General features: G+C 38.5%; 1 protein-coding gene across 1 annotated transcript in view; it reads left to right on the plus strand.

The window, feature by feature from the left end:
* Btc (betacellulin) overlaps positions 1–26,866 on the plus strand; it is a 39,318-nt gene that overhangs the window by 11,324 nt on the left and 1,128 nt on the right. The window contains exons 2-5 of the mRNA XM_051198584.1: positions 11,784–11,882; positions 20,151–20,274; positions 23,881–24,027; positions 26,751–26,858. Of these exons, the coding sequence (XP_051054541.1) occupies positions 11,784–11,882; positions 20,151–20,274; positions 23,881–24,027; positions 26,751–26,856 (476 nt within the window). The 3' untranslated portion in view covers positions 26,857–26,858. The remainder of the gene's footprint in view (positions 1–11,783; positions 11,883–20,150; positions 20,275–23,880; positions 24,028–26,750; positions 26,859–26,866) is intronic.

The following is a 26,866-nucleotide window of genomic DNA, read 5'->3' on the forward strand; positions in this document are numbered from 1 at the left end:
GTTATGCAATATGCACACTCCTGCACAGTGTACTTCAAAAACTTGCTGAATTTCTAACATGTAACAGAGTGTGACTGTATAGTATAGAAATCTGGTGTGAACACCTTAACTAAGTAATCCAAGTTAACACAACCAAATGGTCACTTAGACCCAATGTATTCTCTAATACGTCATGATGTGAAGAATGAGTCAACAAAGAAAAGAAAGTCCTGTTACAGGGCAGAGGAGACTAAAACCCTTGACACAGGAAGATGTGAACAGGAACAGGAATCCATCTGGAATAGCTCTGGTACACATGTCACAGTAATGTGACCAGCTAACATCAGAGGCAGCTAAAAGTCAGGGACATATCATTAATATTTAATGCCTTGCAAGATTTCAATAAATATGAAATTCTAACTAAAACACTCTCTTTAAAGAAACTCCTTTTTGAACAACAACCTGCTTAGAAAATAGGGCTGGAAATAGACACGAATTGTTCTACTGATTATGATGTCTCTAGCAGTATGCTGGGCACACACTATATCCTGCCAAATAATTGTTCAGTAATTGAGCCCATGGGTGTTTTGTGACACCATATGACACTGCAAAAAGAAGATAGAGGCACAAGTCATAAAGAATAAAAGAGAATGGATCTTCCCAATGGTAAAGTCAGGGTGGGTAGAAGGGGTTTTATTTGATAAGTATAAAAAATATCAATTTCACAAACTGAAAATAATTATAGATATGGGTGGTGGTGAGGTTTTCACAATATTTTGAATGAATTTTATGCCTTTAGATTATACTTTAAAAAGGCAAGATTATAATTTTATGTTATATTTATTTTATCATAATATGCCATATAAGTCAGAAAGGGGGCTGTGGATGAGGGAAAGGAAAGGGCAAGTGAGGAAGCAAAGAACATGAGTATTTTGGGGATCAGCCCTGTGGAATGCCAGGGATAAAGAGGATGGAGCTGCTGGCTCTATGAGCTGTGAGCTCATCTCTAGTGTTCTTGAAAACCCAGGAACCAGAGACTGATGATAACTGAAGAAACCAAACATGCATGAACACAAGTCACTGAGGAAATGGGGTGCTGACTGGGAAGGGTAAATCTTGGTTTATCAGAAACAACTTCGTTGTAGAATATTTGTGTACTGTGTGAAGATGTATTGCTCTGATCAGTGTGGTGACAGACTGAGTGGCCAATAGCTAGGCAGGAGAGATGGTATGGACTTCTGAGCAGAGAAAGGTCACTGAGAAGAAAGCAGAGAAAGCAGAGTCATCAGCCAGATGGAGAGAAAACAAGGTGAACAGTACAGAGTAAGTTAATTGAACTATGTAAAAGAATGTATATTAAAAGATATGGCTTAATTTAAGTTATAAGAGCTAGTTAGGAACAAGCCTAAGCTAAGGCAGAGCTTTCATATTCATAAGTCTTTGTGTGTGTGTGTGTGTGTGTGTGTGTGTGTGTGTGTGTGTGTACTAGTGCCTCCCAAAATCCAATTATACAACTTAACATATTTGAAAAGCAGTTTCAACACAGGTCCCCTCCATATGGTTCAGAGTACAAGTTAGACTAATGAACTCAAAGTCTAAGAAAGACAACTCTCACCTTAATCCAGGAAAAATTCATTTCCCATATGAAGTTTTGAAAACAAAAATGGAAGTGAATGCTCTAGGATGTGTTGAGTTTCCCACACCTGGGCACATTGGGGTTGTTCTTAGCATTTATGGGAAGTATGCAGAGATGATCTTCAGGCAAGAAGTCTGGCGGACCAAGGGACTTATAGGTGTATTGTATTTTTATGAATACCGAATAATATTAGTTCACCTCAAAAATGCTTTGAAGGTTAGGAGATCTCCAAATGAAGAAGTGGCTGGCCTCCCCTGAGATGATCAGAAGAGGCAGATCCATCAGAACTGGAAGCCAGTGTTGAAAAAGAAAATTATTTGATTCTGTTCCCACCCAAATTTGGCATCCATGAATTTCTTCTCCTGGTCCTCATCTTGGAATATAGCAGCAATGCTATGCCTGAGAATGTTTGTACCTTGAAGACTCTGCAGATGTGATAGTTGAATAATTAAAATGTACCTTAGTGAAGGAAATGGAAATCTCAACTTGTCTGCTAAAATATACTGGTGAAAATTTCAACTACTGTTACACCAGGGACCACCTTGTTCCTTGTGATAGAAAACTGGGAGAAAACTCTGCTCTTTTTTATTAATTAATTTATTTACTTATTTATTTACTTTAGATAAGTTGTGGTCAGTCTGTAATGGAGAGCCAGAGAGTGCCTTTGTGTTTATCAAGTGGCTCTGCATTGTGAGATGAGCTTGCACACATAATCATAAGGCTCTCTCCCCACTTTCTTAAACAAAAGCCTACTAAGTGGCAAGTCCTTGTTCTTTCTTTATTGATTTGTACTCAACAGTACTCACCATTACTATGCATGTATTGAGTGTTTTTCTAGACTAATCAGCTTCATAATTATAAATCTGTCTTTCAGGATGTGGTAATCAGGCATTGCAAAGAGTCAACTGGAAATATGTGGTGTGACTGTTTCTTAATGAGCCTTATTTTCCTAAGTCACATGGGAAAATCAATTGAATTATTTCACAGTCACAGCACACACATCAAGAGGGCCCTTGATTTATGAGACTTTCTTTTTATCATTTCCCCTCCAGATGGACAGCTTTGCCCATCGTCTCTAACACACAGAGAGCTCATTTCTACATCATTGCCTCTGAGTCATTTCAGTTTTCTGCTTCTTAATGAGGTTTTTCTTTAATATTTTACCAGATTACCACATTGTCTCTCTATGGGATCCCAGTATAATTCATTTTATATATTCCTTACACTTGGAAGATAATCCTAATATAACATGCTTTTCTTTCTTTATATTTTTAGTCCTTATGAACAGTTTCACTGATAAAGATAATAAATGAATGCTAAGGGAAATTGGCTTACACAAACTCATTTAAAGAACTTTTTTTTTTTTTTTTGAAGGATGGGTAAGTCTCCACTCTGAAATCCTTTTGTATTTTCTTTACTATTATTTAACTTTGGTGACTTGGTTTCTTTTAAAAACAATTCCTTATTTATTTCACATACAATGCATTTTGATCATATTTTTCTGCTCTCCTGACTCTTCCCACCTCCTGCCCCTCTATCCTAACACCCAACTTCCTATCCTTCTCTCTTTAAAACAACAACAACAACAACAACAAACCATTGAGTCAATTTTTTTAAACATTCCAATCCCAGTCTCCTCTTGAGGATGGGGTATTTCCTGAAGTGTGACTGTTAAACCCCGATACCCTGTGTTAAAGTGGTATAGATTCATAGGTACTATGAATTTTAGTCTTTATTAGGCACCAAGATACTCTATCTTCCATTTTAAATAAAGTTTAATAGTGGAGGAAGAAATAATTGTACCTACTTTCATGATTTGGAATGAATGGGACATATTTGTGAAGACGCTGTGGATTGTTTCTCTTTCTCCATGCTTCCCCTCAGGCCTTGTGAATCTAAAAGCCTACCTTTTAGTTTGATTGAGGTGGAATTTTCCCAGGTGAAATTACTGGAAAGAACTTAGAAACTCCAATGTACCTTGGCACACTGTTTTACTGTTTCCTAACAGTGTCTGGCTACCCAGGTTCCTGTGCTAGAACCCAGTGGGCCATTCCCTTCTTGGTCAGCTCCCCACGCACACGGGGTTGCCCTACTTTGGACCTTGATTAAAATGCCACACCGCATAGCTTAAGCCCTAGACTCTTATTTATCAGAACTGAGGAAATTAGTATCCAGCAGAAGGAAATTTGTCAGTGGGGAACTGGTGATTAGCATGACGGGGCCAATCCATTTCTCCTTCCTTTCATTTTCACAAAGCATACCTTAGATTCAGTTACTGTTTGGACTACTTATGTGGCCTGTGTGTGGGTAAACATGCCATTGGGGAGAATTCCTATGTCCCTGTGTGATGCAATGAAGACAAAAATTTTAATTGTCTCCCTTCACTCTTTCATTTCCTTTTCCATCATTTTCATGGCCTTGGGATTGTAACTCCTTAATCCATGTTTCAGGATCTGGCGGCTAGGGAACACTGATTGAGACATTGTAGGCTCTAAGAAAATTCTTCTGAGCTAAGTAATTTCTCTTCTTATGGGTTTGCTTGGAAAACAAGCTAAATGATCACATTATACTCGCTCGGGTGAGTATTTATGTGTGCAGTGGTTAATATACCATGGAAGACAGCAACAGAAAAGGTAGAAAAGGAGGTTTTTGTTTTGCTTTGTTTTGTTTTGTTTTGGGGAGCACAAGTACTACATTTCACCCATTTCACTTCAAAATATCTGTCTTAGTAAAGTACAAGCCCAGTGTTGATCAGAAGCTCTACCCTGTCATTGTTTCCAACTCCATGTTAGATATGGCTTCTTTCTGGACATGGGAACCACTCTTACTTCACACATTCCAGATTCTGTTTCTGTTCTTGGCAGCAAAGATGCTGCGGGAAAAGTCCTCAAATGCTTCCGATTTTGCTCCTGATTTGAACTGAAAGAAAACTCTATTAACTATGCTTTTTGAAGTCTAGATAAATGATTATAATTCAGTCAATTGTTACTGAATTACACTGTCTCATATCTGACCTTATCAACTATATTTGTGGCATTGACTCAACCAATTGAGTCAGAAATCCCAGCTCACATAAATGGTGTGCTGACTCACAAAACTATACGAGAACACAAAGACCCAACACATGAGAGATACCCAATACTGCTATTAATCAGCTAAGACCTATTAAATTCAGAGATCTTAAAATCCAACCAAAACAAAACAAAAACACCAGGAAGAAACAACACATGGTGATACTTCTACACAGTTTTGACTCATCAACTACAAAACACATTTTGGGAATGATGTTTGTATATGTATGTACGTATGCATTGATATTTTATTGTTATTATTTCAAACATTTATATACAAGTGAAATTACACTCTAAATGTAGAAATTTGCCAGTATCCATTTACTGTTTATGAGAGTGAGGATATGGCTTTCTACATATGCAAAAGCAGTTACCAGGGTTAAAGTTTATAATTTCTTTCCCTCTCTTCATTCACTCCCAATGCTGAATTTTTGAGATGACATGGGAGTTAGGTTTCCAGAAAGAACCCTGAAGTTCAGTGGTCAGTAAGATTCACAATCACAAATCAGTCCATTAAAATTCAGGTCTAGAATCCAAGCCCTATTCATCTGATTGCAAAGCTGTTGTTTTTCTGTTGCTTAATGCTTAATATAAATGAAGTCCCAGGGGACTGAGTATGAAATAGTCGTCCAGTTTCTAATGGGACATGGAGTGTGATTCAAATCTTAAATTTGGTCTGATAGGAGACATTGAATTCAGTAGATAAGCAGAGGCCTGCAAGGAATCTAAGAAGTCTTTAATCATTAAAATAGAGATAAATAAACATTTTGTGGTAATATGATATTTCTAAAATACAAAATGCTCTTGGCTTTATAAATGGAAAATTCAGCTCAGAGATGAGGCAAATACAACGTACATGACTGTATGGTCACATATGATCTTTTTAAAAAGTTGATCCAGCTGCTTTATTTCTTACCTCAGCATTAGCAGTGACTTTGGGACTATGTCATGGGCCTTGTCAAGCTGCCTCCTTTTGAATGCCTGTATTGTTCCTACTGACTTCATTCCCCATGCTGACTGATGGGGATAATAACTTAATACATTCTATAATTTTTAATTTGATGATCTCAAAGTACATTAATGTAGATGGGCTTGGGCTCAACAGGAGGGGTGGATTTCTTTCCCCCCTTTCTTTGAATTTATGAATAAGGTTGATATTTTTAAAACTAACTCCAGAAATAAAAACTCAACTTCTTGTCACTTAGCAAGTATAGCTAACACTGTACCTTTGTTTTTATTCTGGTTTTTTTTATTGTTTTCTTTTTGTACACCTGAGAAATTCTATAGGTCATGTGGAATGGAATATTTGATGGGCTCAGTAAAAGATTCCAAAAGCAAGAGAAAACGTTGTCTGTCTTTTTAAAGCCTGTGTTGGGAGTACTTTGCATATGCAGGAGGATGACAAGACTTTCTGATGTAACTAACAAAATAATTTGAAGGAACCATGATGTGTAGCTTGTTAAGAGAAAGCTCCATAGGACAACTTAATAGCCAGCTGCAAATATTTCAGAATGTTTTGTGCAAAGGAGAGGTTGCATTTATCTTGGTGATTGCAAAGGTAACAGGCAAGAAAAAATGAGATGCACACACACACACACACAGAGAGAGAGAGAGAGAGAGAGAGAGAGAGAGAGAGAGAGAGAGAGAGAGAAAGAGAGAGAGAGATATGCAGGTTTAGAAGAATTAATGCCTTTGAATGACTGGGAACATGTATGGATGGGCTGGAGATTGTCCTGGCTACTAAATCCTTGTACTGAAACTGAAACTGTAAATATGATTTTGATGGATGCTTTGAAAGGATAGTTTCTGAGTTCAAAGTTGGCAGGATGTTTAAAGACCTTCTGAATTCTTGGTAATTTAATATAATTTGTGATGCTTTTGATTAGAAGTTTTATGCTTTCTACATACTGATTCTCTCTGCTATGTCTTTCCCCAAACACAATGCATTCTCCACCTCAAAAAATATATTGAAAATTTTAATGATACATGCTTCTTAAAAATTCTTGATTTTTCATGAACTAGATTAAGGATGGGCAGAAAGTCTATAATCCAAGGTTTTCTTGAGGAAAAAAGATAATAGTGAATTAATAATTGAGTCTGGGACCTTCCCATGAGATGGTGATACTTAAGGACTTTAAGAAGTCACAGTATACACCATTGAAGGCTGTCCAGTGTGCAGTTGATTCACATTAAAGGGTTGTGGTAATTGCTGTACTTTAGATGAAAATACATAAAATGGGTTGCAGAGGATTGCATTGTTTCTCAGAGTTTCCCTGGCCCTAGGAGCATTTGCTGATGTCTGGACATTTACACAGTGACAATTCAGGTGTGGTAGACAGAGGGGCACTGCATAGTATTGACATACAGCAGTAAAGTCCCAAGTCACTTAATCATTCTACAATGTATAGCCTCTCATCACAAAGACATATCCAGCCCCAGATGCCAACATTGTGACCAGTGAAAGGAACACATCTTACTTATTTAAGTTAGAACTTGAACTTCCTTAAACAATGATGTCTTCCAGAGAAGTTCTTATTTTCCTAAGAATTCTTCCCAGTTTTTTTTTTTCATGATAACATTCCATTTGCCAGCATGACTCCCTTGATAGCAGATACTCAAAAGTGTCAGGAACAAACTAATCACTACCACATTTCTCAGACAGTGAATATTGGGTAATTATTGTCTCCAATTTTATGACAACTTTGTGTGTAATTGTCAATAATTGCATTAATCCGACCACATGATACTAACTACTGTTGGAGCAGATAAAACATTGTTATAATTTTTCTTGTACATTTTTAGCATGTAATTGACACTCTACAATGCATTTATTATCCATTAAAAACTCAAAATTTCTTTATGAGTCCTTGGTCACCAGATAGAGTTGAGTCTCTTTCAGGCTCCTTGTGTGTCTCTCGCTTTCTTAATTTTACAGCACCTTGATGACATGTGCATTCCTCGAACTGGAATATGAGATCTTAAGGTTAGCCTTAATACCTTCATCTTTCAGCCTTCAGAATCAGTACCAAGCACATAGTGCATAATGAGTATTTGTTGTCTAGTGGATGGAATAAGAGTGTTCTTTGTAAAGTGGTTTGTAATATTTGGTAACTGGCTTTGTGAATGCTTCACTGATTTCTCAGTCTCTTCTTACAGATCATAAAGTCCTGAGATGACTCCAGTAGTTGAAATGAGCACAGCAAACCTCATGGGGTCTGTGGTACTTGAAAATCTCCTGTTTCTTTATTTCCATCAGGTCCTTCTGGGGAAAAGTCCTATCATCTGTTATAAGAATGGAGGGAATACATTCTGAGAGGAACTATGTTGGGTCAACTATTAAAATTTGTTCAGGTCAAATTTGCCTCTTACTCTTTTCCCCGGAGAGGTTTATGAACACCAGTTATTAGCTGGAGATAGGTTAGATATCAGTAGGAGGGAGAGTGTGTGCTGTTCAGAACCCATTTCTTGAACTGGGTACTGGTCTATCTGAAAATGCCTCCTTTCTTGGCCCTGTCTCTACCCTCTGAGCTGGTAGCCTCTTTGTCAACTGATGCCAGGATGTAGAGTGGGAATGAGCAGAAGGAGCCTGGCTATAGGCCGTAGTTTGATGGAATATTTGAATAATTGTGCAGTTTCAATGGAATCAGTGTTCCCTCCATTAGATAAAAGTGGAGAATAATGGGTTAAATTAGAATGGGTTAAACTAGAAATAAAGGCAGCTAGATAAAAAAAATGTGTAGTACTCTAAGCTATTTTCTGATAAAATTTAACTTTTATAATGATGCTGAGAAGTAAATATTTCTACTTTCAGCCTATAGATTTTATTTGACTCAGATCTCCCTCCCTCCCCTTCCCTGCTTTCCTTCTTTCTTTCCTTTCTTTATACAAATCCATGTATGTACAAATTTGTCTGTGTGCATATATGTGTGGACTTGTATGTAGAGGCCAGAAGTTGACATTGGGCATCTTCTTCTACTTCAGTCCACCTTAGTTTTCAGGACAAAGTTTTCCTCTGAATCTAGAGTTCACCAATTGGCTGTATTGGCTGTGCAGCAAGCTCTGGATATACTTGTCTCTTTCCCCTTCCCTAGCACCAAAGTTTACAGCTATGCCAACTTTTTAAGTGGGTCCCAGAGGATCCAAATACAGTTCCTCATGCTTGTGTGGCTCTCCCCTTACTGATTGGACCATCTCTCCAGTCTGTTTTTGCATTACTTTTCACTAACCTCCCTCTCTCCCATCTTAAATTTTGGTTATTAGAGTACATGAACTATAGGGTTAAGGCTTCCTCATTTTGTTCTGGGGGAAAACCAACTCATGAATTGGATTTTAGAAATGAGTGTATTATTGTTTCCCAGCAGAATTTGCTGATGGGATTTTTGAAAATAGACTGTTCACTTACTGCTTCTTTATGTATCATATTTTGTGTTAGATACTGAGATTACAAAGATGAGTGGTCTATAATTTCTGTGCTTGAGGAGCCCACAGTAACTGTTTGCTTCTGATTGTTCTAAATGGGAAGGGATGAGCAAGTGCTAAAGGAAAAAGTATAAATAACGAAAGTTTCGTGGTCACATTGTGACTTTTTAAAAGAAAGTCTTTTACTCTTTTTTGTCCTGTTGCAACAAACAAAATGAGCTTGTAAAAATTTTTAAAAATAAAGATAAAAATTAAAGAAAAGGGTTTCCCAACTAGTTGGATCAATTTTCTGTTTATCTACCTTTTGGTTATTTGGATAAATAAGAAATGTGATTTATACACACACACACACACACACGTACACACATACACATACCCCAAAACCAACCACACTCAGCCCATAGTCTGTTTGCTTATCTGAAAATACACTTAAATGTACTATCAATGTCTTAACACCATTTTTGTGGTTGATAAGCATTTCATTGCACAAAGGTAGTCAAATGTATTGAATTAATCCTGTTGCTATATAATAAGGCAAGTGTGTACTATGGGTGTGTATGGTGTATGTTTATGTATGTGTGTGCGCACGCGTGTGCGTGCGCACGCGGGAACGCGTGTACAACCTCATAAAAGGCAGAAGATGATGTTGGGAATCTGACTCTATCAATATTCTTTTCCCTGACTGAACCTGGAGTAGGGCTGGCAGGCTGGGTTTTAATACAATTCCACTGATCTGAACTCAGTTTCTAATGACTGCATAACAACTGCTCATGCCCACTGAATGACCTCTTAAGTAACTTTTAACATTTTATAACTTTAGTCACACAGAGACCTTTGTAGGTAACTTACTCTGTGTATATCCTGCATTATTTCCATAGAGGGACTTGCTAGTTATATAAGTACTGGGCATGAAGAATTGCATGTTTCTTTTGTTTTTATATTTTATGTTAAATTATCCTCAAGAAAACAGGAGTATGTTTGCCTGTCATCATTGATTTGAGTTTCCATTTTTGTTCAACTTCTCCAGCATTTGGTACTTTGTATTTCTTTAAAATGATGTTTTCCAATTTGAAAACTGGCAAACCTGACGTTATAAAGACTGTTTTTTGGAAAGTCTTGACATTATCATTTCCCTGTCATTGTTTCCTGGCAGACTTCTATCATTTTGTTATAGTTGATTGCTTAGCTCCTTATCTTCCTTGCAGCTCCAGAATTTCCTGAGGGTCAAGTATAGCCTATCCACTTAGGTGTTTCCAAAGGCTCATGATTGTTTGTTGAATTAAATGGAATTTAGAGAACAAGTTGCCTAGCAACTGTTGGCCAGATGTATAATTTTCAACTACCAATAGGAATGCCTGTTATTTCTGTCAGTTGCATAACAATGAGGCAATTTGCTGAGTACTGATTATTTGCCAGGACATATTTAGTGGTCTGTATCCTTAACACATACTTCACATACTCAACACTTTCAACAAGGTCTTGACCTAAGGAATAACCAGTTTCCAAGCCATCTTTCTCTTTGTCTTTTTATCTCTTCTACCCTTTCATATTCTCCTCCCTTTTTAACATGTCCAAATTAGAAAAGACTGGCATAATAAACCTTGAACCATTTAGCATTCAGTTTCAAGAGCTATTAACATGTGATGAGTTTTACTTCATCTTTGCCTTTATTTCCTCATCTTGTACCTCATTCCCATAATGCTATTTTAAAATAAGACTCAAGACAGGTGTAGCTCAATGGTATAGCACTTGCCTGGCAATCCAAAGAACATGAGTTTGATTGTCAATATCACAAGATAATAGTGATTATGATAATAAAATGAATTTTAAGTACCTTCTTTAATTAATGACTATTTAAATATATTTATGATACACAAATACTTATATAAAGCACAAAGTAATTATTGTATTTTGAAATGTTTGCAGAAATTCTCTAGTAGAATCTAATATGTAGTCAGTGCTAATTTCCTTGGTGGTCTCATATAGGAATTCTCATTCTTGAATCAAGATGAACACAAGTATAACTTACTGTTTTCTCAGCCATTCCAACAACATATTTCTTTTTCCCATGAAAATATAAGGTCCCTCTTAGAGATTATTAAATTGAGGGACCTAAAATTCTTAAATAATCATTACTGGGGTATGTGTTGATGGCAGAGGCTTGTCTAGTATGTATGGAACCTGGGTTTAATACAATAATAAAAAAAATCCTCATGGATTGAATATTTATTTGACCACTTCACCAATGGAAGTACACTTGGAAATCAGCCTCTGAGAAACATCAGAGCATGTGGCTGTGGGGAATGAAGTAGTTCCTTTGCCATTGGGCACTCAAGACTTATTCTCTTTGCAGCTTCATCCATGTGTTTATCTGGTGACAGGGCTCCCATCCCTCTATTCTCTGTTTTTGTGACGAGCCTCCACGTGGGCTGTGGCCAAGTCTCCTCCCTAAAGATGTGTAGTTACTGGAAGTGGTACTGATTTGAAAAGTCTATCTTCACACTGAGGTGAACACATTAAGACCTGCTGCTCCCTGGTCCCCCTCTTGACTGGGAGAGGATAGGGTACAATGGAAATCATGGGCTTGCTGTTTTCCATAGTGGGTAATGACATCTAGAGGATACTTTGTATTAAGTGAATCTTCAAATTTACTTTATGGTTCTGTTTCTGATTTGAAGGTCTTGCAGCTGTTCATTGCGTGGTGGCAGATGGGAACACAACCAGAACACCTGGAACCAATAGCTCTCTCTGTGGAGTATCTGGGGGAAACTGCACAGGTAATGGTTATGCTTCATAGTTAATCCAGGAAAGCTACATCCCCTAGGCTTAGTCTTTTTCTAAAAATAATATTTACCACACTAGGTGGGTCTTTGTGCATATAGTAGTATACTAGGTACTGTATTAAATAATTTGCATGCAGTAATTTATTCATTACTTGTAAGAGTTTTCTAAGTGAGATAAAATTTTAAGAACAATATACTGTATTTTATTTATTTAAATAATACTATAAGAATGATTTGATGTAGCTTTAAACAGAAAAGATGGGAAAATGTCTGGGCACAAAACTCCCCTATGGTTACCTCTCTGAAGGTCACAAGCCTGCAACTTGCAACTCTGTCTCCCCAGTTTTAGTGCCTCTGTGCTTAGCCACCATATACTGAGAGTCTTAGTAATTTTTATGGTTACTTTGATAAAAGCAGCTCCAGGAATGAAGGATTTACGTTGGCTCACAGTTTGAGGGTCCAATGTAGCATGGCTATGGCTGTGGTCCTGGGAGTCGAGGCAGCTGGTCACATCATATACAGTCAGGAAGCACTGAGGAGTGAATGCTGAAACCCTCTAGTTTTTCTTTATGTTTGAACAAGCAGGCACAGTAGCTTGACCAAAGCTGCTGTTCATATTGAGGATGCATCTTCCCACCTCAGTTAAATCTCCGTGAAAGCATCTCCATACATATGCCCAGAGGTGTGTCTCCTAGGTGATTCTGAGGAAATCAATCATATGTTGTTTAGGTATGTTCAGGCTGAAATGATCAAGCCCACAGTCTCTTTATTGATGTTCTGTCTTGGTGCATCCATTGTAAAAGTGAGATATCGAGCCTTTCTAATATTACAGTTGTTTCTATCTCTGTGGCAGTTGGACCAACCTAAATTTATTTCCTTGCTTAAAGTTCTCAACAATGACTGTAGAATGTTCTAGGAGTCAACATCAGGAAGTATTGGCCAGAGAATCTTCCAGTCTTTTCCTACCCTTCTTGGAATGTCATCTGTTTGAGCCTGTTGCTTCTCATTTATCAATGGCAAAGACTCAGGCAGGCTTCTCCTCATCACTCTTAAACCGCAGTGCTACATGGCATATATATAGGTTAGAGTCCATTCTTCATATGCAGTTTTCCTGAGCCCCAAACAATACTTCTGCCACTAATCTCAGCCATTTGCAATCTCCTGTTGCCTGTCTGTGAGTAGCAAAGATGTTTCACGAATTGAGTGTCCTATCTGTTGGACATAGTATATGGTGAGCATCATATTCTCCTTTTGGTTCTGCCAACATTTGCTTAATATTTTTATGTGTTTTATATTGGGTGCATGCATATTTATAGTTGGGGACTGAAAACCTTATGGAATAATAATACTTATCTTTTTAAAAAATAATACTTTCCTTTGATATTTGGTGTTTGCTAGCAGATTTGAGCTAAAGCTTCTTAGGTCTAAGCTATGAATGACCACCACTGATGTGCTTTTTCTAACATTGATGTGGGTGTCTGAATCCCTTCAAACTCAGGAAATGCATTTCCATAAATCTAAATTGTCTGCTATAGACTTATGCCTTATGATTTTTTTCTCTCTTGCTGTCTGCCTTTATGGTTTGTTGATTATTTTTTCACTAGTATATTTTGATTCTCCCTCTCCATGAATATCTTTTTCTGTAATTGGCATGGGACTTGCATAAAAATAATTAGATAATAAAACAAATTAATAGAATAATAATTAAATAAAATAATAATTATTTAAAGTTGGTAGCAACTAAGTTTCAATCACAAACAAATCTATTTTATTAACTACATTTTATACATATAGAAGTCATCTAGAATTGAGATCAACATCAACAATTATATCTATTAAACTTGTGAAACATACAAAGTACTGTTGTACTTTACATACATTAATTGATTTAATAATAAATTATATCTACTTTCATAAGAAGCTGCTGAGGAACAGAGAAGCCAAGTCCTTTGTTTAAGCTCACACAGTGAGCACAGTAATCTGACATAATGTGATACTGTTGATAGGATGCATACTATTAACTACTTGAAAGTCATGGAGACATCCAAATGAAGACTGATGTGAGGGAATACTTAGAAGATAAACTGCCTGAAAGCAAAGTCCAGGTGTTGTCCAGATGGCTCTTGAAAGAGTAATTAATATCAAGAATAGACCTTTAATGACTGGCTCTTGCCACTGGCAAGTTACAAAGCTTTTAGAACCCAAGTCGAGAGCCAGTTGCACAAAGAAAGGTTAGATGATATGGAAACAAATTTTCTGTATATAAATAATTCTTTTGTTTTTTTACTTTTAATAAATTTTGTATCTAAGAATTACATTTTCAGTTTGTCATTTCCTGGTGAATAAGGAATGCATCATTCACTCATACTTCTAGCATCTAGGACACAATGAGCCTTCTTTGTGATGCCAGGAATAAACAATGAACAAAAGGGGAAAAGACAAGGTCAAGAAAGCAGCAGAGTGACTTGTAGTACTCCTCAGGTCAACCGGTCCATCTTTGTGAGTATGTCTCTGGCTTCTGCGTTGAAGATTAGATAGCTGAGATGTCACATAGGAAGGTAGAAGAGCTTGAGATGTCACAAAGAAGGAGACATCTTCCAGCCTAGAGCTGAGGTAGGCCTCAAGCCCAATGGAGGACATGCTGAGGTGATTTTGCATATGTTTTAAAGACATCCAATGGGATTTGCTGATGAAATAGACATAAGAGTCAAAGAAGTCCAAATGATGCTGAGATATTTGATCTAAATAAATAGTCAGAACTGATACAATTTACCAAGGTAAAGGAAAAAACATGTTTAAGAAAAAAAATGAAGTATTACCATTTATAACTTAAGTTGAAAAGCATGTTTAGATATCCAACTGTGTGGTTAGTTGGACAATTCATATTATGTGAAGACATGTCAGATGGTACAACTACCTGGGAACTGTTACAATGAAAATAGGACCTCATGGACTCACAAATAGAGTGAGTGTAGAGAAAGGAGACTGTTCTGGACCCTGAGTGGCTGATAAGCCTTAGAAGCCAAGGGAGATGAGAAAGAGCCTGCATAGGAGGCCAGGAGGCTGAGCAAGGAAACTCTGATTTCATTCAGAAAGTTTTAGCCTGTTTGCTTGAAAACCGAAAGAAAACACAAGCTTTCTTCTTGACCACCGGTCATTTGCTCCAGCCATGAAGAATTTTGAATGTAGACAAACATAGCACACTTCTATATTCCTGGTATTTAGCTTTCTTTCATAACAAAAAAAATACTCAAGAAAATCAACTGATTGCAGAAAAGGTTTGTTTTGGCTCAGAGTCTTGGCAGTCCCACTGTGTGGACACTTGGCCTTGTTTCTTTGGTACCTGTAGTGAGGTAGCAATTCATGGTGGGCATGTGTGTCGGAGGCAGTTAGTTCATGACACTTGGGAAATCAAGAGAGCAAGAAACCAACATTCTACAGTTTCCTTTCTAGGCACACCCTGAGTGAGTCAAGCTCTCCCACTACACCTATCTTTCTAGAGGTCCTAAAACTGCCAATAGGGTTGTGGGCAGGTGACCAAGCCTTTAACATGTGAGCTTTTGATCATACTTGTCCAAACTGTAGCAAAAATTGATTGATAATTTTTCCCTTTAGTAAAATAAAGTAGGTCAGCTCTCTGTTGTAGATCTTACTTCTATAATGGCCAGCCTGGCCAACTTGGTCAAAATACAGTTTAACCTGCTTTTAACACCATCCCATGATTCCTACCTCTATCAACCATAGATCCCAACTGCTCAGGAAGAGGGCACCCTCTTCATCTACTTTCTTATAGAAGAAGCCATTTAGCTATAAGACACATGGAGATTACCCAAATTTCAACTTTTTCATTGCTTCAAGGACATTGTGAATTCTCCATGCTCCTGATTCAAGGAGACAGCTGGTAAGATAAGAATGGAAATTAACTTTAAAAATATAAAACTGTCTTCTTCAGATTTTGGCACAAGAAAATTGTAAGATGAGGAAATCTCTACTGGGATGAACCCCCAGAAGATTAGAAGTAGATTGTTAAAGTCTTTAATGACACTTCACAGGCTAGAAGGAAGCCATTCCCCAGGCTCTGCAGGGCCTCGTGTAGCTTTTTATGGACATGCTTCTTCATTTTAGAGGTCAGATATATGTATGGGAAGATGAATTTGTAGTGATTTGCCTTCCTTCCCCCTTCTCTTTCTTTATCCCTATAAAGAAGTTTCTATTTCAATGTTTAGCACTCTTCTGTAGTTTGTTCTGTTATATATGTAACTAAGGGGCTAGAAAGAATGTGAAGTTATAATCACTGCAGTAAGTATTACAAAAAAGCATAATTGGCTCATGGAATAGGATTGTTCAGTAGGTAAAGGCACTTGCTGCCAAAGCCTGAGGACCTGAGTTTGATTCCTGTAGATCACATGATATAAGGAGACAATCAACTGCTTCAAGTTGTCCTTTGACATACACAGTCATGCCTTGTCATGCATGCACCTCTCCATCTAATTAAGGTAACAAAATGTTTAAGTGTCCGGTAATTACAGACCTAGTGTGTCTGTACCAGCTGATTTTATGTGTCAACTAGATACAAGAGTCATCAGAGAGGAAGGAGCCTCAGTTGAGGAAATGCCTTTCCCAGATCCAGCTGTAAGGCATTTTCTCATTTAGTGATCAATGGGGGAGTACCCAGCCCATTGTGGGTGTGGCCATCCTGGGCTTTAGATCTGGGTTCTATGAGAAGGTGGGTTGAGAAAACTGTGAGAAGCAAGCCAGTAAGCAGCTCACCTCCATGAGATCTGAATCAGCTTCTGCAACTGGGATCCCATTCTGTTTGAGTTCCTGTCCTGACTTCCTTCAGTGATGAACAGCCATGCTGAAATGTAAGCCAAATAAACCCTTTCCTGCCCAACTTGCTTTTTAGTCATGGTGTTTCACCACAGCAATAGAAACCCTGAGTATCACAGTGTCCATTCTGAAGAGCTCTGGTCACAACTATTACAAAAACTCTTTGTATAAGTATTAATTATTAATATTGTAAATATGTCAGTCTCAGGAAAATTCCTTATTAGAACTAAATTATTTAGTTGTTTTTTGGATTTCTCTCCTTTAGTTTATCCCATAGGAATCTGTCATATCTACTCTAATTAGAGCTTATGACCCAACAAGAACAAGTGCTTCTCGTTGAATGGTCTATATGAGACCAGCAAGATGTCTTTTTTTCTTGATCTGTACTGAAACCTTTAAATCAAATGTTTGTGAACAATCATCTGTCTTAACTCTTATGGTTTCTGACTCAATTGACCATAAGAATCTTGAGAAGCCTTTGTCCCACAATAGATTGAGACAGTATCTGTATCAGCTCTGCAAGTCTAGGGTTTTAGTTGGCCAACTGACAGGTGTAGTTGCTCTGTGATGTTCTGAAATGCCATCTTATCACCAAGGGAATACTTTAGTTTGGATACAGTGCAGTGAACCAGGTTAAGATGAGAGGGAAAAGACAATTGAGCTCACCCACCTCTAACATCATGGAAGTTGCTTTGCTGTTCCATTTTAGGGGGGGCATATCATTTTATTTTCAAGAGAAACACAAGAATTGGGCCTGGTGGTTTTGTCATAGGATTAACTCCTTTAACTCCCACCTATCTTGCTTTCCTATTGGCCAACGGTGCTTTATTCATTAAACCAGTATGAGAAACGTATATACATAATGGCATCTCCCATCACTCCTTCTTGATAAATATCCATGCACCAGAAGAGCAGAATGAACTCTCCTGACTCTTCTAACCCACCTCTACTATCAGGCCTCATGATAGTCAGAATATGGCTACACAGTTCAATTTCAGACAATGTGACCAGGGTGGATACTGGATGAGAAGTAACTATTACTCTAGATGCTGTCTGCTGGGAGAATGCTGACACACTTTCTCATTTCAAAGATAGCCCAACGCAGGTTCTTGTTTGGGTTTTATTTGTTTGGTGTTACATATCAGATGTGTGATTTATTTCGGTTTCAGCTCTGAAAGTTCCACAGAGAATGCAGACATTTTCTGCCTGGTGGCATGGAAAGGGTTTTAAATCCAGATAACTCTGGGAATATTTAAAAGCATGTTTCTTTGGCGAGCTGAGCTGAGTGTTCAAAACAGCCTGGCAACTGCTTGGCTGGCAAGGATTTGTGCTGCTTGGATGGGCAGGGGCTGCTTTAACCACTGCACCCAGCAGCTGCCAGTTAATTTGTCTTTTGGAATGATATTCCATGTGGTTATTGAAAGTTTGGGTGCATACAAAGAAGCCAAGTAAAGAGAGGAATTAGTCTAAGTTTTGGATATGAAGTCTCACAGCTTAGATTTAAAAGCCAGGATGCTTTGCAAATCAAGAGAGACCTGCTGGAGGATAAGCAATATGCCACTAGGTCATGTTCCCTCTTGAATGTATCTCTTTGCTTTTCTTTCTTTTTTATTATTTTTTCTTATTTTACATATCGATCCCAGTTCCCTCTCCCTCCCTCCCATGCCCCTCCCCCACTCCACAGGGAGGGTGGTGCCTTCCAGGAAGGATCAATAAAATCTGTCAAGTCATTTGGAGTAGGGACTAGGCCCTCCCTCCTGCCTCTAGGTTAAGGGAGTATCCCTCCATGTGTCTCTTTGCTTTTCATTCCTCGGTACAGGCCTACATTATACCCCCCAGTTTTCCTTGGCTTTTTCTTAGTGCCCAGCATCTCCCTATGCTAGTGTAGTATATCCTGTCTTACCTGATAAATGGAAGACTGCTTCCCTGTCACTGCACCAAGACTCACATCTCTAATGCCATCCCCTACATCTTGAGAGGCTCTTGACAAGGTCTTCCCACTTTGTTTCATCTGCCTTTCCCATGTGCTCACTACTGTTAGCTCTGAGTGTTTCTGCTCTCAGGGTCCCCAGAGTTAAATTGTTTGCTGACTGACTTCCAAAACCTACATTCTCCAAATGTGGTTTTTATTTTATTAAGGAAGCACTTTCCATACTTACACAAGGTTTCTTTTGAAATGGCTAAGATTTTCAAGGAACTAGAATCAGCTTATTAGCTAGGAACTTAACCTTTTCTTAAGGTACTCTGCTGGCATTTTCATATATTTTTTTTATTCCTCTCAACAACCAGTTGAGGTGGCCCTTATTGTTTTGTTTTATAGATGGGGAAACTGAGGCTCAGACAGATTAGTTAGCATAGCTGGATTCAGCTGGTGGAGAGCCCAAAACCACACTCTTTTCTTTCCCCTAAGTCAGTGTCCTTTCCAAGGTTTGCAGTATCCTGCAATCCTTTTTTTTTTTTTATTACTATAGCTGTTTTCCTGACTGTATGTTATTATTATTTTTATTTTGTGCCAGTTAAAACACATGGAGGCTACTTTATTCATTGAAGTTTTAACACCTGCACTTAAAGGGTTAGGAAAACCCTTTAAGTTATTAAGTGGCTTGGCAAAATGCACACGTTATTTGCTTCCATACTACATGCAGTTATTTCAAGGAAAATTACAGTGTCTTTGATGAACCCCACTAACCAGTGTGCATGAGAGCAAAGTATCTGGCATGCACAAGCGTTCAGCCTGGGAGTCAAGTGATTCAACAAGGAAAACCAGGTCAGCCAGCTCCTGAGCAGTAATCTGGCATCCGCTGCGATTGTAGAGCAGCACCAGAGATTTGCATGGATTGACTCATCCAATTGTGGTTCAAATCTGTAGTAGAGATAGATAAGCAGGCTATTTACTATTTACTAACAGTACAGCTAAACAACTTATTTTACTTCCATGTTGTATTAGGTACCATGAGTAATTTAGACTTTATGGAGGATGTATACACATTGTATATAATGTCACACAACATTATATAAGAAATTCCGATTTCTTGGGGTTAAGGCATCTGTAAAGGGCCTGAAAGTAGTCTCTCATGGATCCTGAGGGATCTGCATTACATCTTGTGTCACAGAAAACTGCAGTGTATTGGTTATCCAAATGTTTTCCAGATTCTTCTGTCTGCCCCACAGAGTTTGTCTGTCTTAAGTCTATATTAATGGGTTTAGTGGTTATTGCTGACAATGAAATAATAACTTAATGTCATTGACACATGGGAAATGGGTCCCTGCAGTGACTGCCCTATGTCTTTTTTGCTGCCTCTCCTTGTCCCAGTTGTGGAAGCTCTCTCTGGGTGAGAGCTGGCTTGAGGCTATTTTCTCTTATATCTGGCATGTATTAGTTGTGAATCAATAAATGAATTGGGGAGTTAGTATTTTAATGGTGTTCTTCTTTTCCAGGTACAACTCCTAGACAGAAATTGAAAACCCACTTCTCTCGGTGTCCCAAGCAATACAAGCATTACTGCATCCATGGGAGATGCCGCTTCGTGGCGGACGAGCAAACCCCCTCCTGCATGTAAGTAAGGGCCCTGTGCCCATGAGCAAAGGGGTGCAGCATGCTCTCAGCCTGAGGCTTGACAGCACTGGAAAGTCTGAGCTAAACCTACCATCTGTCCGGATGCAGTTCTGTCAGGTCCTGCCTTCAGCCACTTTTCTTTAGGGCCATGCTCAGCATCTACTTGTGGAGAAACTGATGCAGATTTTCCTCCTGAAATAAGAGTGTGAGAATCCAGACCCAATTCTGCACTGTTGGTGTCCTCAGCTCCCTTGTGCAAGCAAAGCCGAGTCTCTGTGTTAGGATCTCGTCAGTCCCAATCATCTCCTGGGTGGTTCAAATGAAAACAGATTCTTTGGCACATGTGAGGCAGTTCTGAAGTTGATGCAAATGCAAAGGAATTCCTGCCAGACTAGATGCTGTCCATTTGCAGGTGTCAGCAATGTGTGAGAGACTGGAGTATTCATAAATAGAGATGATCAAGGCCCACTTAGCTCACTGGGGAGTTGGGAGAGGAGCAGACTTTGAACCAAAAGTGCAAATTTCAGCAGTTTTGTGCATTGTTAATATTCATTTTCTTCTAAAGGGATGCCCCTTTAAAGAGAATTATAGGATTTTGCTTCATGGAGGGATGGAGTGAATCCTTAAGCATAATTCTGACCTTAAGTTTACAGACTATGTATGTTCTTTATATATATATAAATATATATATTATATTTTTTCTTCTAAGTATCTTTTAAGCATATTTTACTTGACCATTAAGGGTTGTAGACTTCCTCAAAATTTAACTCAGTTCAATTTAAAAAGGAATATACACAGATAATACTTAGAGGTGGGATAAGAATTGGTAGTATAAAAAATAAGGTGTGTGTGTGTGTGTGTGTGTGTGTACGCATAAACAGATCTGAATTTTTTAATTTTTATTTATGTTTTTACTGGCTTGGAGACATATATTGGATTTTAAGATGGTGAATGCCCTTTGATCTAGTGCATTTTTTCCCATGTCTGCAAGTTTACTATTCTTTAACTATACTGTCTTCCGAGATGAAAACTAGATTGTGTAATCTCCCTGCCTAAAATCAATTCACAGCTATCCCATTCACCATGAGGTTGATACCCATTTCCTCAATCTACAAAACTCCTCAGATTCTGGCTCAACTTCCTTGTTCTAGTTTTCAGTGTGTTTGCAAATGTCCCACTCAAGCCTGTGTTCCTTCTCAGGGGTTGGTAGACAAATCCCTCTCTTAGCCTAGAGAGCTAATTCCTGCTGATTCCTGCTGATAATGTAAGACAGCTCAAGCATTTGCTCCCCCTTCCTCTTACTTTCCACGGTGGGAGACACTGAGCAAAAATGGTCATCAGCTGATGTGTAATTGGTTTGTTGAGGGGGAAATGACAAGAGACATGCTCTAACCATGCTGAAATTTGACTTCTCGCATGACTTCATTGGGTTACAACCTACAGGAAGTTCTTCTTGCTGAGACACTCACTCAGCTAAAGATACAGGGCCCAGAGTTCATATTTAGAAAAATTTCCTAAAGAGCAGTGTGTAATGGCTGGCCATTTATGGGTAAAACAGTCCTTTCAAAAAGTCATACGTAGTAGACTTGTTAAAGAAATAGTTAAGCTAATTAGAAGAAAATGAACATGTTTGTAAGATTCAATTATATTCTTTACAAACTCTTAAAAACATTCCCTGTCATGTTCAATTAAAGATGATCTTCTTCAATCCTAATTTTAAGAGTGTTTTGATACTTTAATGCATTTCTAAGTTCTCAGCCTGCAGTATTTTAAAATTTTAATATTTATGTGTGTGTGTGTGTGTGTGTGCGTATGCACATGCGTGAATACCTAAGTGCTTATTCATGCACCACATGTACGTAGGAGCTTGTGGCAGTAAGAAAGAGGGTATTGTCTTATATGGAGGGGGAAACACAAATGGCTGCGAGCTTCTCTGTGGGTGATGGGAATTGAACCTGGGTCCTCTGGAAGAGTAACAAGTGTTCATAACCACTGAGCCATGGCTCCAGCTCTTTTGTCTGTGTTTTGACCATAGAATGAAGACAAGCAATGTTCTTGAATGAAGCAATTTATCCCAAGAGCTTCTAGATGCATCCATAGTGTGCTTCTCCTTTCTCTACGTAACAGTTCGCTTTTCCATTGAGACTTTCTGAGTTTGTTTCTGTTGGTGTTTGAAGCATTCTGTCAGCTACAATGTTGACACTTGAGATCTCCTTACTGGAGAGATAACTGGATTTGTGGGAATTAATGCATTAGCTCTTGTTGAATATCAGCTATGGAACAGCCTGGCAGTGAATTCTGAGGTTTAGAAATAAATAATGTCATACAGAAATCTTTCCAAGGTGCAGAATTTGATGGTTCTGAGATTTGAATAACTGCATGGACCAGCATTTTTGGATGCTTGGATGTATCTGTGAAGAATAAAGGGAAATATTAATGCCAAGATGCTAGTGCTGCAAGAAATAAGTTTGATTAAAATTTGCTCAATTTTTTATGTATCTTTTAAGGTTCTATAACAACTCAGAATTCTATGCAGAGTCCATACATCATGGAGCTATTAGCTCAGGATGCCTTGCAAGCATAATTCCCAGTTTGGTCAAAAGTTTCCCTAAGTATAACCACAGACTCAGGGAATCTGCCTAGTTGAAGTTTGTCTTAAGATTACATTGATAGAGGTGTGAAAGACTAGGGGAAGCCATGGTCCCATTGAGATTTCTGACTGATTCTGGTTGGATTCCCTTTAAAAGTGCATGACATCAAAGGCCACTGTTTAGAGGGAAGAGGAAGCGATAGTGAACATAGCTGTAAATATAGCCTTTCTCACTCAGCTACTAGCAGGCTGGGATGGGAGTTGTGATAATAGCTGTGCGGTTTGGATGCAAGAGCAATAGAAGAGATTGCTTCCTAACCTGTGGTTTCCCTGGTCATAGAATTAGAACTGTGGTGTGTGTGTGTGTGTGTGTGTGTGTGTTTGTTGGGATATTCTGTAGAAATCATCTTTATAGAGCTTTCTAATTTTGGACATGGAGTCATGGAATTTCACACACATTACCTGTTTGACTATATGAACTATGTAATTTGTTTGTTTGTTTTATTGAGACAGGGTTTCTCTGTGTAGCTCTGGCTGGAACTTGCTCTGTAAACCAGGCTGCCTTTGAACTCATAGAGATCTGCCTGCTTTTGCCTGGGAATAAAATGATTAAAGGCTGTTTGACAATATGAAATCATGTTACTGTAAGTTAGTTCTTGGATGCAGTTTAATGCTTGTCTTACCTTAACTATAAATGAGACTTTATATAGCTTTTCTGTCCTTGTCATGAGGTTTTTATTAATTGGGAATGCTGTGGAGGGAATTTTAGCATTCCCTTATGCACAAACTGAAAGAATAAAACAGCAAAACATTTTAATAGGTTGCCACGATGATCTGTTCCTATCAGACAAGTTAAGAAAGTTCTGGTGGTGGTAGGTTTCAGAGGGGCAAGGTGCAGCTGCTCTTAAACACAGTGGAGGAGGGCTTGCCTTCTTTCACTTTTGTTAAGCAATTAAAACAGTGCTAACTTCATCCAAAAAGAAGCAGAGACTCATAAAAGTGTCTTCTTTGTACAGCTGTGAGAAAGGCTACTTTGGGGCACGATGTGAGCGCGTAGACTTGTTTTACCTCCAGCAAGACAGAGGGCAGATACTGGTCATCTGCTTGATTGTGGTCATGGTGGTATTCATCATTTTGGTCATCGGTGTCTGCACCTGCTGTCAGTAAGTCTATCTGCACTGAATTTTATGTAAACCCAGAAATCATATCTCACTTTCCTTCTCCTCCCTTTTCTTCTCTCTCTCTCTCTCTCTACTATTTCTTCCCCTTTGTTTTAAAGAAAACAACTTTCTGAGACACATGTTCATTGATGTAAGATTTATATTAGCAGTGAAACACATTGCAGATAATTTTTTATCAATTTACTGAGACTTATTGTAAGTTTAAATAAAATTTATAGATATCTTTGGGTTTAAAAATTCTAGTCATTTAGCCCTGAGGGCAGTGTGCTTTGTTTGTTAGTAAGTTAAATAAAAATTTCATTTTCTAAACCTGCCTAATTACATAGTGACACTTAAGAACAGAAACAGCTGAAATATTTTTGCTTGACCATGAAAATAATTAATTTTAATTGCACAGGCAAGTCCTCTGTTTTCATTATCGTGAGTTTCTATTATGCATTTGGAATCAGAGCTAAATTTCCTTTTGTTTGAAAGAAAGTGGGGTGGGATAACTATTAACCCAAGGCAGCTTCTCTGGAAACCTGTATTAAGTTCAATATTTTCTTGCTTCTATAAGTGTCCCTCCCTAAAACATAGCATCCAGTTCTGTGCTATAGACTATGCCAAAAAGTGATGCCTCACAAGTCCTTTAGAGTGTTCTTGGGATAAAACAAAGGAGGAAACAAAAACAAAAAACACAAACCCAAAACCAAAACAATACACAAACAAATTTTGATTAGCTCCACTGTTGTTTATTTTTGAGACATTGAACAAATTTCTGTTTCTAATTTTGATAATTTTTATATATTTTTTAAATTTATTTTTATTTTACATGTTGATCCCAGTTCCCTCTCCCTCTCTCCCTCCCTCCTTCCCTCCCTCTTACCCTCTCTGCTCCCTCACATGCACCCTGACCATCCTCCCCTCCCATCCCCCCACCCCAGTTCCACATGTAGGGGAATGTCATCCAGGTGGGGTCATGTAGCTCTCTGTCAAGTCATTTGAAGTAGGGACTAGGGCTTCTCTCCTCTCTCTAGGTTAAGACAGTTATCCCTTCATGGGGGATGTGTCCGCAAGGTCCTTTTGTGCACCAGGAATACATCCTGGTTCCACTGTCTGAGGTCCCTTAGGCTGCTCAGTCCTTCTGGCCTGAGTCAGTCCCATGCTGGATTCCCAGCTATCAGTCTGGGGGCCCGTTAGCTCCTCCTTGTTCAGATCAGCCGTCTCTATGTGTTTCTACAACCTGGTCTTCTCCTCTCCCTCTGCATCTGGATTCTAGTTCGACTCAGTGTTTAGGTATGGGTGTTTGCTTCTGTTTCCAACATGTACTAGATGAGGGCTCCATGATGGTGGATAAGTTAGTTGTTGATCTCACTGTCCAGGAAGGGCATTTATGGTAGCCTTTCCACGGTTGCTCAAATAGTTAGTTGGTGGCAGTCTTGTATGTCTCTAGACCTTTCTTTAGGTTCAGTTTTCTCTTCAAACTATGTTCTCTCTCTCTCTCTCTCTCTCTCTCTCTCTCTCTCTCTCTCTCTCTCTCTCTGTCTCTCTTTCTCCTGTCTTCTATTCCTATCCTGACTCAATCTTCCTAGTCGCACGTGCTTTCCTCTCCTCCCCTTCTCTTTCTCCTATTTCTCTCTCCATTCACTGCCCTCCCCCACTTCCCATGTGCTCTGGGGGACTTGTCCCTTCCCCCTTCTGTGAGGGACTTTATATGAAGAAACCATCCTGAATGAGGTAACTCAGTCACAAGAGGAACATGGTATGTACTCGCTCATATATGCATTTTAGACCTAGAGCAAAGAATGACCAGCCTATAATTTATACCACCAGAGGAACTAGGATACAAGGTGTATTTTTATATTTTATTGAGAAACATTCATTTTACATATCAATCCCCTGTTTCCTCTCCCTCCCATTCTCCCATATCCCCTCCTAAACCCCCCAACCCACCCTCCACCCTCTCCCCAAGGATAGTGAGGCCTTTCATGGGGGATCATCAAAGTCTGTCATATCATTTGGGGAAGAGAACAAATTTCTTAATACAAGTATTGAGCTAGATGACTAGATGATTTACAGGAATCTCAGCATCTCAGCTATTAACAGGCTTGTTTTGTTTTGAGGTTTTTTTTTTTTTTTTTTTTTTTTTTTTTTTGCTTTATGGTAGAAAGGAATCTTTTTAATGCCACATTTAGGACACAGGATGAGTTGGGCACATCTGGGAAGTGACCTTTTTATATTTTTATATTAATTTTGAGCCACATACATGTTCAGGAGACCAGATTACAGCCCAGAACATTAAATCAATTCCTTCATTAATATACCTAGAAATTTAGTAATATTGCTGGGGGCTGCTGTCACTCCCAGTGTTTTATGCCTTTTTCCAGTCTTCATTGCTTCTTCTTCTACAAACCAAGTGGTGCTGATTGTACAACCTTGTGAATTAACTTTGCATGGGAATTTGTCTTCGGCCCACTAATCTCTCTCACAATCAGGTAGGAGATTCTTCGTATGTACGTAAGCTTGTATCACCCCCACTGTGGCCTGTGGTAGATAGCACTTGAACTTACAAAAAGAATTGTGTCAAAAGCAAAGGCAGTGGGTTTAGAATAAAAAGGAACTTACAGATCTTGAATAAAACAGAGAGAAGGGCTCTCCTACTGAATATTTGTATGTTGACATGGACTTACATATTCGGATTCATTTCTAATATGTTGTTTTTAAAGTCCTCTTCGGAGACATCGTAAAAAAAGGAAGGAAGAGAACAGGGAAACTCTGGGTAAAGACAAAACTCCCATAAGTGAAGATATTCAAGAGACCAATATTGCCTAATGGTGAGTAT

The sequence above is a fragment of the Phodopus roborovskii genome, unplaced genomic scaffold, assembly GCF_943737965.1.
Source record: "Phodopus roborovskii unplaced genomic scaffold, PHOROB, whole genome shotgun sequence".
NCBI lineage: Eukaryota > Metazoa > Chordata > Mammalia > Rodentia > Cricetidae > Phodopus > Phodopus roborovskii.